The following is a 13,816-nucleotide window of genomic DNA, read 5'->3' on the forward strand; positions in this document are numbered from 1 at the left end:
TCAGGCTGGATATTAGAAAAAATTTCTTTACTGAGAGAGTGGTGAGACACTGGAACAGGCTGCCCAGGGAGGTGGTGGAGTCACCATCACTGGAGGTGTTCAAGGAACATGTGGACATGGCATTGCGGGACATGGTTTAATGGGCATGGTGGTGTTGGGTTGATGGTTGGACTTGATGATCTTACAGGTCTTTTCCAACCTTAATGATTCTGTGATCATCACAATAAATGGTCTGGAATAGATCTAATCACTGCATTATTCCCTTGACGCAATTCCATAATTCAGTCAGAAGGATTTCTTTCTTTATGTTACCCACAAATGACATGAATTTTGCATCTAAAATTCTAATTTAAAGAAAAAGCTTTTCCTCAAATTCATATACTTCTTTAAATAAAGGGCCATCGATTACAAGCATACAGAAGTTGGTTATGATAGTAATTTCATGTTTGACTACCCGTCAAAACAACTATAATTATTAATAACCATTTTTTGTAAAACAGTTCTATTCTAGAAAAAGTATTTCTGGTTTTCAAGGGTAAAAACGCACTTCTGTTGAAATCCTGGTGCTTGCATATGGTTTTCTGTGTCCTATGGCTGCCTTTCCTTCTCTAGCTGCAAAGCCCCCTTGGCAGTGTTGTTTTTTTTTTTTTACTGTTTTTAGGTAAAGTAAAAGAAACGTAGATTAGAGCTATCAAGCCCTAGAAAAGGTCAACCTTCTGGTTTGGGTTTTTTTTTTAATCCATTCAGAAGGACTATGTATAATTATACTCTCTATCAAAGAAAACTAACTATAATTTGGCATCAGTAATGTTTACAGTTCCGTAATGTACTGTAATAGTTTGAGATACTTTAAGAAAACCCTCCAAATACTGAGATGCTTATTGCAATTCCCTTTTAAAGATTCAAAAGCTTTCTAATGACTTTGCATTTCCTATTTTTATCTTCTTTATAGCATATGGTATTAAATATTTGCAATATGCTTTCCACATAAAATCAAACTTGAAAATACCCACTTAGAAACAATATTTCAGTAAATAGAGGGTTTAAGGCAAGTCATTCATTTGGAAAAATTAATTTCCATTTGTTAATCCTAGATTGACACAATTTTATTCCACCCCATCAGTGCCTTGGTATACACAACGTACATTCAGCAGAGGGCACACATATGACCCTATGGACATACGCTGCAAGTCCTGAGTGCCCATTAAAATAATGGTAATATCTTCATATAAGGCGTGACCCACAGGGACATGGCATGGGAGGGGTTAATTTGTTTTGTTTCCAGTCTTGCTATTGTATGTGATTTTCCTAGGTAATGCATTCTTGTCTTACTAAACATCTTTGCAAACAAATACAAACCCCTTTAAAAGGTGCTAAAAATGGGTTTCTGAAAACATACAAAATATATTCATCATAGTATTTCCTCAATCACTGTTTTAATGCTTGATATCTGCAGGTTATTTCTTGTTTCTGACTGAAACTATTATTTGTTGTGGAATAACTGTTCTTTTGCAAAAGATTTTCTTCTTCTAGTTTTTTGGACCAAACGGGCTGGATGCTTTCATGCTTTTTACTTCCTTTTTGAGTTCTTTTCAATGGAAATACCAACAACACCAGGATGCTGGCAATATGAAGACAGAAATAGCAGGAGCTAAAAAACAAACAAAAATAATAATTCAATAAAACTCTGACCACTCTCACAGGATGCTTAAGGAATAAACTGTCAAAACCTACTAGCATACAGTACTTTGCACGGAAGACATTTAAGTCAGGAAGACGTTAATATTTCCTTTTTAAAAAAAGTAGTAAGAGGGAAACAGAAATGAAGTCTTCCCCCACAGTACTTAGTGCTGTAACAGAGATGTAAAGTGAAGAGAAGTCTGCTTTCAACTGTTTTCCACAAAAGTGACTTTCGGGAAGTCATTATCTAGTCTTGCCATAAAATAGTTCAAGTGCATATAGTAATCTCAAAGGTACCCTCTGGTTTTGCTTTTGGTTGTTTTTTTCTCCCTGCCCCAGGAAAAATAAGTCTATTGTGATAGGAAAACGAGATCACTTTATGGTTTCTCATACACAACACAAACTATGTTAGAGCACTAGAACGGAAATACAGTTTGCTCAGCTAAGTCTTCTAATTATCACTAAAATAGCTTCAGAAATCTTATGCCACAGAAAATACTTCTATTCCAAGTTGAAGAAAAGAGAAAGGAAACAAGTAGAATGTGCTTACCTGTAAAAGGTGAAAGAGGGTTTTACAGAGAGCAGTACAAATGGCACGACTGTGTAACTTATTGCTACTTGAGTTGCCATCCATGTTATAATATCATAACATAGTTTAACAGCAGGAGATTCAACAAAATAGTGTCTGATATTGTTTCTTATCTGAAAAAGCAGATAATAATAAGTTAGATTAGGAATAAACTTTGAGAGCTATCTTACTGTACAGCTTGTTGCACTTCCGCAAAATTCATAGGATGAATTTAAATGCTACGGTTTGGTCAAGCATCTTTGAACTATTCAAAATACTCATCAACTTCAACAGGAGTCAGTTCAAATTCCCTGCCTTTTAGGATAGCACGCTTCGTCCAGCACAGGAATTTAAGTATTTATGAATTTAAGCAGAATTTAAAGTAAATTAATTGCCCCCTAAATCCAATGTGACTTTGGACTACTTGTCTGAATGAGGCAGACATTCTATTCTATCAAGCCATTCTGTAAATATAGAGTGTTGGAGTAAATGAAAGCCTGAATGCTTCTCTTGAAAGCTTCTATATGGTAAGCTATTTTCCTATACTTGCTAATAACATATATTTTAGGACAAGTAGGGTATAAATCAGAATATACAAAATATCAGTTCTAATGACATATTTCAGGAGTCTTAATAACAACTAATATCACGTGGGACTATTATAAAAGGACTCAATTTTCTATGCTGAGTTTTCTTTTGTTCGTAAAATTCTGTTCAAATGATAGAATACCAAAAGGTATTTAAAAAATTCAAAACCCACACAGGCTTGGGTTCAGTTTTATTTAAGTCTATAATTACAAGACACCAGTAGATCTTGGTCCCTCCTTCCTTTGAACTGTCATCCTTGCTCACACTCCTATTTGCTGACAAGCCAAGATGGGCTCAATTCAGCCTTTGTGTAGCTTGGTATTGCAGTTGCCACCTTCCAATCATCCACACTGAGGTAGTCCTCTCTGAAAAGCTGCACACCAAAGGACAGTTTAGCTTCTTCATCCCTCAGTTCCTTTAGAACTCCTGGTTCTAAAGAGCATATGGAAGGCTAGCTCATGCTGATTTTGTTCTTTACATTAAAAATTTTTTTTACCCTTCTTGTCCTTCTTACCCAAATTCTCCTATAGGTATCACATTCCCACTCAGCCTTTGTTTAGTTACGCTAAATAAAACAAGTCATTCTAGCTACATACCCTTCATCCTGCCATCTACCCCCAGTTTTCTATGGTCACATGCAACGACTTGTTCCTGAGTTCTGTAAAACTTGGATGAAGTTTCACAGAAATTCTCTTAGAGAAATCTAGTATTTTAGGACTTGAAGGACAACTTTTAAGATAAATCTGTAATTGCCCCTAGTGAACACCTGACTATGAAACGTGTAATGATTAAAGGGAGTAAGCCTAGTTGAATACATGCTTAGGCATGACAGGAGAAGAAAGTGTGCAGTCTTAATAAAGGCTAGTAGAGTTCAATAATAACAAACATGCTAAAGTACCGCTAACATATCTTACCAGTTAATATTAAGTAACTGTTCATACAGAAACTAAAAATATTATTATTTAATAGCCTATTGATTGATACATATGAAATGTGAATACAATGCAGCTTACTAGCGAAGCCCAGGCTGAAGTGCAGTGAACACTCCGATTTACTGGACTCACCTTGCTGAGAAAACACAACAACTTTTACCTGTGAACTGTCCCTGAACCTGGGCTTTTGCACCAGCCCTTGGCTGATAAATGTCAAAAGTTCACTGTGATAGATTCTGGAAAGGAGGAGGGAGCTATACCTATTGTAAAGAAAGGATTCAATTCTGTCAAACAAGGACTATACCCATGTCTTTGTGAAGAAAGAGGAGGAGCATCTGTTTTTTTACTGTTAGTAACAATCTAAATATAAAGTACCACATTCCCCTAGCTGTTAGAGCAACAAAGAGCAGTCTGCTTCATTTCTCATTCTCCTGGTTCTTTTAACAGAAGAGTGGTCTGTTATTCTGCTCTGAGCTAACAGCTAATTTTTTTGTACCTCTTTCCCTTTGAGTAACTGATAAACCTGCCTCTGTTCTTACTCAGCTTTCTCAAGCAGAGCTGTGAGAGATTTCTTGGCAGATCTGCTGGTTCCATATGGTTCCAAATAGCAGCTGCAAAAGCTTGTTAATGTGACTGCACTGCTGGTTGGCCAATTTTGAGTAGTAATAGAGATGTTTATCTGCTGGTTGAGGGGGAGCATTCTTTAGTTACCATCTTTACAATAGTACTGGACAGAAATTAGTGAGGGGGACAGACTCCGTAAATATATAGCACTGACCCCCTAAATTTTAAGCTACTGATAATCAGTGATAAAGTTTTTTCAAAATTATCTTAGATAACGTCATCTTGTTTAGCATGGTATAATAATACATGATCCGCTAATACAGAGGAAGGGCTTCCACAAAAGATATGCTACAAAGATGTTATAAACTGTGTACAGTCTTGCTTGTTTCTGCTGACCAACACCTCCTTATCAATAATCACTCCTACTCCTCTCATAACTAAAAAAGTAAGCAACACTATCAGACAGACTGTTTGTGTGTCAACTGTAAATCACATCTTTGGACTGCCGAACAGGATCAATTTTCTTTTACAGGACTACTTATTTAAGAAGATACTTGGTTGGTACTTACAGCTCGTGCTGCTAGTGTCATTAGTACTCCTGTTAAAAATGTTAAATAATATCCTGGATAAACCCCATGCCAAATGGCAGAAAGGATGAAGGTTTGGATCGTTGGGCTGAAGGTGGCTCGCTCATAGCACACTCTAGCAAGTCAAAGACAATTCAAGATAAATAACATGAGAGACATCACCAACAAACTTTCCAGTTATCATTTATACTTCTAGCAGTTTCATCTCCAACACATCATTTGAAATGAAATTGCAGTTTACTATTATTTAATAATGTTGCCACTATATTATGACTTTCAAAAAATACTTAAAGCTATTCACAGCTCCCGATTTAACCCCTCAGTGCTAACCTATGCTCAGTGCCATCACATATGGTACTTATTTATAGTGAAGTGATACAGAAGCATCCAAAGATGGGTGTTGGTGTTAATAAGGGATCTTGAGCCATCCAAGAACATTTTTGAAAAGCTAATCAGGAAGGCACAGACTATACCGCAAACTCTTGCAGTAAGTCAGATACATATTTTCCATAAAATGAAAGCAGCTTATAGGAGAAGGGGAAAAGGAACAACTACCTTCAATTTTGAGTAATAGAGAGACTACAGTTGAAAATATGTCTGTGTATGGCAGTTAGGTGAGCATGATGATGAAATTATAATTAATGACTCTAGGGATGTGAGAATATCAATTAAGGAGAATGCTGAACTCTGCTATTTAAAAATTGAGAGTCCGAATTATTAGGCAAGGTCCTACAGTGAGGAAATCTAGGAGGAAGAAGGGAAATAGGAATCCAAGAAAAGTAGTTTCTAGAAGACAACATTAAATGACACAATGACAAACCATCACGATGTGGAAGAATGATAGGAAACATGGTAAGGTCTTGATATGGCTTCATCAAGAGTTCTTTAATGATCTGAAAACCAAAAAGCAATAGGAAATATGGAAACAGATGCACACTAACATGAAGCAAAAATAAACAGCACAAGCATGCATGAACACAAATCTAAAGCTAACATACAAAAATGAGTTTTAACTAAAAAAGGCCATAGACAACAATATGTAAAAAGCTTTTATAAACACATAGCAAGTAAGAGAGAGCGAAGAGAATGCATGTTTGTTATTCAAAGAAGACGACAAGCTAATGATACCGAGGGCCAAAACATTCACTACTAAGGTAACTACTCTACTACAACTTCCATATATACAAAAGATTGACTGCATCATGTGGTCTCAGCAATGTTAAAAAGGGGAAGGTAAAAAGACAGGATCTGAATAGGAAAAGATCAAAAGAGTATTTTGCTAATTTAGTTTATTCCAGTCAAGTAGGTGTGGTAAGTTTTATCTTATGAAGTCTTCAGTGCAGGGTACCAGCACAACTCCCTCCCCTTGCCAAAAGGCTTCGCTAACAGTGGCCATTAAGATGAGAACATGGGGCTAAGTAGTATGCAGGTGAATGCATGCGTAATACAAAACTATCTGAGGACGTTTGCCCAAAATAGACCACCTTAAAGAGGAAAGCAACATGGGCCAGACTAAACAGTAACCAGGGAATTTCAGAGAGACTTTTGAGACAAAGAATCTGTCAGCCTAAAAACTACAAAAGCATTAGGAAAATTTGTAACAAGTCAGGGAGGCATCTTGGAGCAAAACACTAGTCATCAAAACCTGGTTTGACACTGCCAGAAGTCTCCCCACCAGCATCATGACTTCTGCCTCAGCCAAGACAGAGCATCCTCCCTGGTAGACACCAAGTAGCCTGCATCCAGCTAGGGGACTGTCGGTGCAGTATGCAATACACGGGGAGCAGTATGTCATCCCTATCCACTGCATGCACGTGAACTCGTGGCATGCTTTTCTAATTGGCATGTGACTCAGCGGGTTTACACAGAGCTGGAGCACTCACATCTCCCTCAGGCAGTGCATACAAGCAGGGGGCCCATGCTTCCAGAAAGAGGTGTGGTTTTGTAACCCGTATGTCCTTGGGAGTGGAGGCACCATTTGCATGTAACCGTGTGTGTACATGTATGCTTTTTTTAAACTCTTTGGGATTAATTACAGAAGAATGTTTAGAAATTTGTTTGTTAAGTCCAACACTAAGCACTTACAAAACATCATCTGTTCTAGCACTCATATTAATTCTGAATGTATATTTCACTGACGGGTGGCTAATTATGTCTTGTTAATAAATTGATAAATGGCTTCAATCTTTATTTGGTTTAAACTACTCTAACCAAGCAGATTTTCCCCTGCGAAGCATTCAGGAGCTAACAAAACTACCTAAATTAACTAATCAAATCCCAGCTGTATCAACGCAAGTCAGATAAGATATATACTAGAAAAAAAAAATCATCAAGCTTCAATTTCAAAGAGTTAAAAGCCAGCTTAAAAAGTCATCCATGGATTTGTCAATAATAAATTGTATTGAAATGCTTCACTTGACATTCCTGAAACCAAACCAAGGAAATATGGTCATCACAACAGGCTGAGAAAATCTATTCAAATATGAGTGGTTCAGGTTATCTATGATTTGCTCTAGAACTAGGAAGATACATCAATTGTTCAGCAAGATACTCCCCTTCGTCTGGTTCTATACTTTCATTACTAGCTTGGGTGGTAGACTGAGAAGTGTATTTTTCCACCCTGCCTTCCCTTCCTTTTTTGGGGGGAGGGGTGGCGGTGTGGAGGGGTTGGGGGGAAGGTAAGGAGATTGGCATTGTTTTCTTAACAGATAGAACACTAGAATCCGAAATTGTCTTGATGGACTTGAATGATGTTCTGAAATGAATGAGATGAGGTCCAAAGTCTAGAACATCTAAGAAGAAAAGTGGAAGACACAAAACAGCACCTGTCCATTTAACATTACTGAAGAAGCGTAGCTGAGCATGAATATAAATCAACAGTATGAAACACTGAGTATCAGCTGAGCATGAATCAACACTAGATTGCTGCTGCAAAAAAAGACAGATGTAATACTGTGATGTATTAGGAAGAACTATCTAAAGAAAAGAAAGGTAATTAATCCACTGAAAGCATTCAACTCTGCCTGTATCAAGCCAGGCAAAGACCTTGGAGGTCTTAGCAGAAGTACTACATCCACTGTAAGATGACAGGAGGTTCGGAAAGAAGCCAGAAGAGAGCAACAAGAACCACAGAGGTTTTGCAAACAAGACCAAAGGAATTACATGTTTTCTTTGGAAAAAACAATGAACAGGCTGAGTGGGAACATAACAGCTTCCCCAGTTCAGAAACATTATTGTGATATATATTGTTGATATATGCTACTATGTAAATATCTATTTTAACTTGCATGCCTTTAACAATAACACCTTTGAACTGCTGTATTTTGTGATCTACATTAAATATTTATTAAAATTCTTTATGATCTGTAGACAGTTAACTGTGTTTTTACAAAGGGTTTAAGTTCGGTAAGTACCAGAAAAGAACAGAATCAATGCTGACGTCTGGTATTTCTGTATTTCATGCGAAATAAATGCCTAAGATTTTAGATACTTCCATAAATTGTAAGCAGGTGAGGTATTAAAAGTGGATGTTTAAAGTAATACATGAGGTCATCCTCTATTCAAACATTGCAACTAACCAAATTATTGGTAGTATAATATATACTCTGGACCAATATTTATGCCTCTTACAAATGATTCTGCCACAGTAAGAGGGAGAAAGGTGGATGTTTTCTTAAAGATTTGTTGCAAGTAAGAGATTGTTGTAATGATTATGTATTTAGATTACCCTCAAAGATTCTTCTACAATTCTTAAAAATTTAAGAGCAATTAATTGTTCTTAAATTGCACTTAACTGTCCTTAAAAATATTTATTAAAGAATATCCTTTAATTTTTCTTCACAACTTCTTTTAATGTCACCCTGAACAATTGATTTACATTTTTTTCTTTCAATTCCTAACAGAAATGGTACTCGTCTCCACTAAAAGGAGTTCTAGTTTAACATAATTCAATTTAGGAGCTTTGAAAGTTTGTTGGAACGCAACCTTCTCATATTAAGTTTTAATACTAATAAAGTTCTGTTCCCTAACTAAATTAAAATGCATTTTAAAATAGCTTATTTGCTTTATTAAATGATACATTTCAATACCTGCAAGCATGCAATTCTTCCTTACTGACTGTCCTAGCAATAAAGTCTATTGCCTACTGAGCCAACTAGAATAATCACATAAATTTAAATTTCTGTTTTTAATTGGGTCAGAAAAATATTTAGGGAAGAAATTATGGAAGAAAGAGAATACACTATAAAGAAATTTGATGGAAGCAACATCCTCTTGCCAGCCATCCTAGAATAAGAGATCAAGTTCTCTTTATCAAGCAATCCCAAGATTGGGTCTCAGTTAAACTCACACCTATTAATAAAAGATCATCTATACAGAGACTGGGAGAAGGGAAACAACATCCGTGTACTACTCAAGAACACTTTTTTACTTTCTAGTTACCACAAAGAAGTGGTAAAAGCAGAGTGATTTAGTTCACTGGGCACTATACCCATTTCTCAAACAAGGAAAAAAGCATATCTGAGGTATACTCATTTGCAATTTTTTTTGATAGCACATTGTAGGGTTTGGTATTTGCCATGCACTCGTTACAGATGGAGCAGAGAAAGTTCTCTCACAGAATGTATGGAGGTTCCTGTATCACTGTGTGGCTAAAAAAAAAAACCACAAAAACCAAGCAGAGTTTCCACAGGCTAGCAGTCAAAGATGTGCATTTTGCCTACTGCTCCCAACAACATGCGCTGCTTTGAGTACCAAGAGGGGAAAAAGACACCTCCACAGATAAATACCTTTTAGGTTCCCTATGACCAGTGAAAAACAGTAAAACAGTTTCTATCATTACCTGATAGTTTACACTAAGAAAGAAGTGCTAAATTCAGAGGCTTTAATTCAAGTATTAACAATAAGAATGTCCCGTACAGTTGCTAAACAACCGTACTGTTTTGTGGAGTTTAGCTTTAAATGTTAAATTATCTTCATAGACATATTTATCTAAGAAACTTCATTGGAGAAAAGCTTTCCTTTAAGAAATAAATACCTTTTAAGCCAAAGAGCTGTTTGGATATTCCAGTTATCAAGAAACATCTTGAAACTTGTGGAAAACTGCAGAGTAAAAACAAACTAATTATTTCCATAATTGTAAAATGTACAAAACATTTCAGAATTCTGACATATAAGTTATAAAAAAACCCCTATTTTTTTATGAATTGAATAAGGTATTTCCTCAACTATTTATAACCACAAAATATTTTGGAAGTCAACTGACAAGTAGAACATATTCAAAACAGACTATTTTCCATCCTTTCCTAAGGGTGCGTACACATAATTTCTGACTTAGAAAACAACCACTATCTTGAGGAACAGAATGCATAGGAAAAGTTACTGAAATTACAAGCAACTACCTACATGGGCATGTATTTTATTTGAAAGAGCCATGAACAAACCTCTATTTGCTGGATTCTGAGATTTGATATTAGATCCCAACGTGTAACTCCATTTTTATCATAGCCTCTAAAACCAAACCCTGCTGCATTATTAATTGCATCTGCTGCAATGAAACAGAAAGAAACAAGTGAATTATAAACTGCCTGTGTGTTACACAATTTGTAATACAATGTAGTTTGTTCAAAATATTTATCACATTTTAAAGGCTACTTTTTTTTTAGGATACTGAGGATCACCGTGTTAGACGAACAAACAGAAAATAATCCAAGCTACACAACGGCTTTCAATTAAAAAAAGCTTGTACAAAAGCAAAAGAATGAAAGGTAGCACTATTAACTTCACAGTACAGATGTCCCCCCTCTCTCATACCACCTACTTAGGCTTGCTTGAGCAATTTGACAGAAAAACAAACTCAATGAGTTGCATCAAGACTACGAAACAGTGGCTGGTTGTAATGATTTGAGATAGCAGCTCAACACTCAGATGCATGTCTTTGGTCTTCATTATGCAGCAACAGTGATGTTTAAAGCATAAAGATAAAATTGCATTATTCACTTCAAGCAGGTGCACATTTACAGCACCACACAGAGTAGTGCAAACCTAATAGAAGAAAACAGTAATTTACTAAGCAACGCAGAGTTTGTCAGATTTCCACTAAGGGCACAAGGGCACTGTTAACAACACTTCTGAATGCAAAGAGTTCATATCAAAGTTCAAATAGTTCAAAGCAAACAATATTTTTCCCTAGGAGAAAAAGCTGCTACCATCATCTGGACTATGTAGGAAAATACAAGGGATCTCTGTCTGAATACCGCCTGTTGCTTTCAGTCATCACCTTTGCCTGAGCTTTGTGAGCTCAGACACTAAAATTTCCTCAGGTGTACTTCTCAAACTAGGATGGCCACTTACAAGGAAACAATTTTTTTTCCAAATATTGCCTTTGTTGAGCCAGGCATTTGGTTGCATAGACACACATCCATGAGGCATGAACCCAACCATATATTCACTCAGGTGAACAGATAAGTGACCATGGGGAGAAGAATGCCAGCTCCTCTCCCAGTTCAGAGGAGTCCTGAGGAATCAGAATGAGGTGGGCAAAAGGCTCTGCAGAAGCAATACAGAACTAGTCCTCTAGTTACAGGGCATGAGCCCTCCCTCTGTTAGCTCAGAATTTATCTAAACCACTGTAATTAGATTGTCACCTTTTAAATTACAACTAGCAAGGCAAGAGAAATTGCTCAGTTTGTATTACCATATTTAAAAGAATTTACTTTATACAATAGTGACATGTAAGAGAAATTAATATCTTTTGCATTTTCCTTTCTTAACAACTTTTTCAATGTATTAATCCAGTGTATTTGGAAAGTAAAAGAAACAATTGACTCAAACACTCAAACAGTTCCTTTCCTGAAGTTCAGTTTCTCCAATTATCTACCAGTCTGGAAGAGGGCTTTGTGACATTAGATTTAATATAGGGTAATTTATAATATTTTTATTTCCTCATCAAAAACAATTTTAAAAAACATCTTTGAAAGTAACAAAATTTGCTGCTATACATCTGATATCACTGATGTCGACTTCAAACATTAGACAATGATTTTATGTTCAATTAGAAACAGCTTAAGACATGAACTCAATAATCTCTTGGCTAGCTAGGGTACAAGGACTATGGCTAGAGTAAGTACTCATTTTATTAACCAGTATTTTAGTAAGTATTCATTTTAAGTAATTCATTTTATTCACAGATTTTTTTTTTTAAAGTGCAAAGAATAGTAATGTACAACTCAAAAGCACAACACCCAGTAAAACTACTAAAGCCCCCTCACATTCTACTCATACCATTAGAAGTTTAGATGAGGTAAAGTGGAAGGAAGCAGGTAGAAAAAGCTATTTAGCAAACTAAAAGTACAGAGTTGATATAGTTTATTTTCTTCAGTATTTTACCAAAGGAATGGTAGCTTTACACTGCTGGCAAGTGTCTAAGGAGAAATCCATCTGAAGTATTAGGGGGAAAAACAACGAAGATTGTTCATTTTTCAGATGACTCCTACACTTTACAGACGATGATACTGAGAACAATATTTGAAATAATTTCATTCCACAACAAGCCCCAGAATTACTATATCCAGACAAACTGAAAGCACTTCATTCATTGACCAGGAATGAAACCAGCAGCTGTAAATGAGTCATGCTGCTCTGCTACACTAAGGCTTTCTTTATTGCATTGTTTCCCACAGATTCTCTCTCAAAAGAATTATGAAACAAATATGTAAAACTGAAGAGAAGGAGGAAGCTGATGAAATCTGTTTTGTGAGCCACTTCCAAGATGTCAGCTTACATAAGTGCAGCGTTTTGGTGTTGTATGTGTTGTTTGGTTTTTTTTTTTTCTAATAACATGAAGTGAAAAGCAAAACATTCTTTAAACTATATCATCTATTCAGTGTCTTAAATCAGTGACTATGGGTGTTATCCCATTGGTCAATTAGAACTTTTAGTAAACAAAGACTAAAACTGAAGTGTCACCCATCAAATTCTGAAAATACTACTGCGAATGTCATCTACTATTAACAACACTAGGATATATCTGAATTTCAATATATTAATTTTTCCTTCATGCTTGAATAACATCAATCAAATTACTGATAACTAACCACAGAAAGAGGCTTAGAATAACTTTTCAGATATGCCAAAATCAAGGCATCAAAAAAAACCCCCAAAACAGGGCTTGCACATCAGACTGGATTTACTACAATTTTTCAAAAACAAAAAAGTCATTGCTCATTAAAACAGTATCACTTTCCAGAAAACCTTATGTTTCACTCAGATTTGTTCAGGAGACCGTGATCTCATTTGCAACACTGTCACAACACTGTGCGTAGATTTATGGTAAATTTTGTTTCTCAAGAAGAGAGACACCCTTCAATATACTTTGACAATACCTCATAATACTTAAATGTAATAATGTTTTTCTAAGGCCTCAAGAGGGCAGTGTCTCTTTTTAATACATGCTTAGTGTGCAGCATCTCAAATGAAACTCAGTACATACACTTCCTTTTATTTTTTTAAATATATGTACTTACCTAAAGTCCATGCAAAGTAATACTTGGGTCTGGCAGCCATAAGAGACACGTATAGGTAGAAAAACCTTACAGGCCATGATGCCGTAGCTCTGAAGTTATCATCAATGTTGTATTCCACAGGCAAAGTTTTTGTAATAGTCATGTGGAAGAGTAAGGACAGTCCACAGATTAAGAGTTTCTGTGCCACGGCTATCTGAAAAGTTTAAGATGGGAGACTTTGTAAGCTTCATTTTTTTGTTCATCTTCTGGAAACAAAGGCAAGTTATAATCTTCCTTCCCTAAACAGATGTATTTATATGTCAATTTTTCAGTAATACATACTACCAACTTTAAAATAGTTGGTAAAATTTTATAGAGGCTCAAGGAATATCGTTA

General features: G+C 35.9%; 1 protein-coding gene across 1 annotated transcript in view; it reads right to left on the reverse strand.

The window, feature by feature from the left end:
* Window positions 1–1,428: 1,428 nt before the first annotated feature.
* Window positions 1,429–13,816, reverse strand: part of MBOAT2 (membrane bound O-acyltransferase domain containing 2) — a 94,937-nt gene continuing 82,549 nt past the window's right edge. Inside the window, exons 8-13 of the mRNA XM_059835520.1 lie at window positions 13,442–13,634; window positions 10,361–10,464; window positions 9,955–10,019; window positions 4,902–5,034; window positions 2,231–2,382; window positions 1,429–1,651 (exon numbers count right to left, since the gene is read on the reverse strand). Coding sequence (XP_059691503.1) covers window positions 1,429–1,651; window positions 2,231–2,382; window positions 4,902–5,034; window positions 9,955–10,019; window positions 10,361–10,464; window positions 13,442–13,634 — 870 coding nt within the window. The remainder of the gene's footprint in view (window positions 1,652–2,230; window positions 2,383–4,901; window positions 5,035–9,954; window positions 10,020–10,360; window positions 10,465–13,441; window positions 13,635–13,816) is intronic.

Source organism: Gavia stellata, chromosome 2 (assembly GCF_030936135.1).
Source record: "Gavia stellata isolate bGavSte3 chromosome 2, bGavSte3.hap2, whole genome shotgun sequence".
Lineage (NCBI taxonomy): Eukaryota > Metazoa > Chordata > Aves > Gaviiformes > Gaviidae > Gavia > Gavia stellata.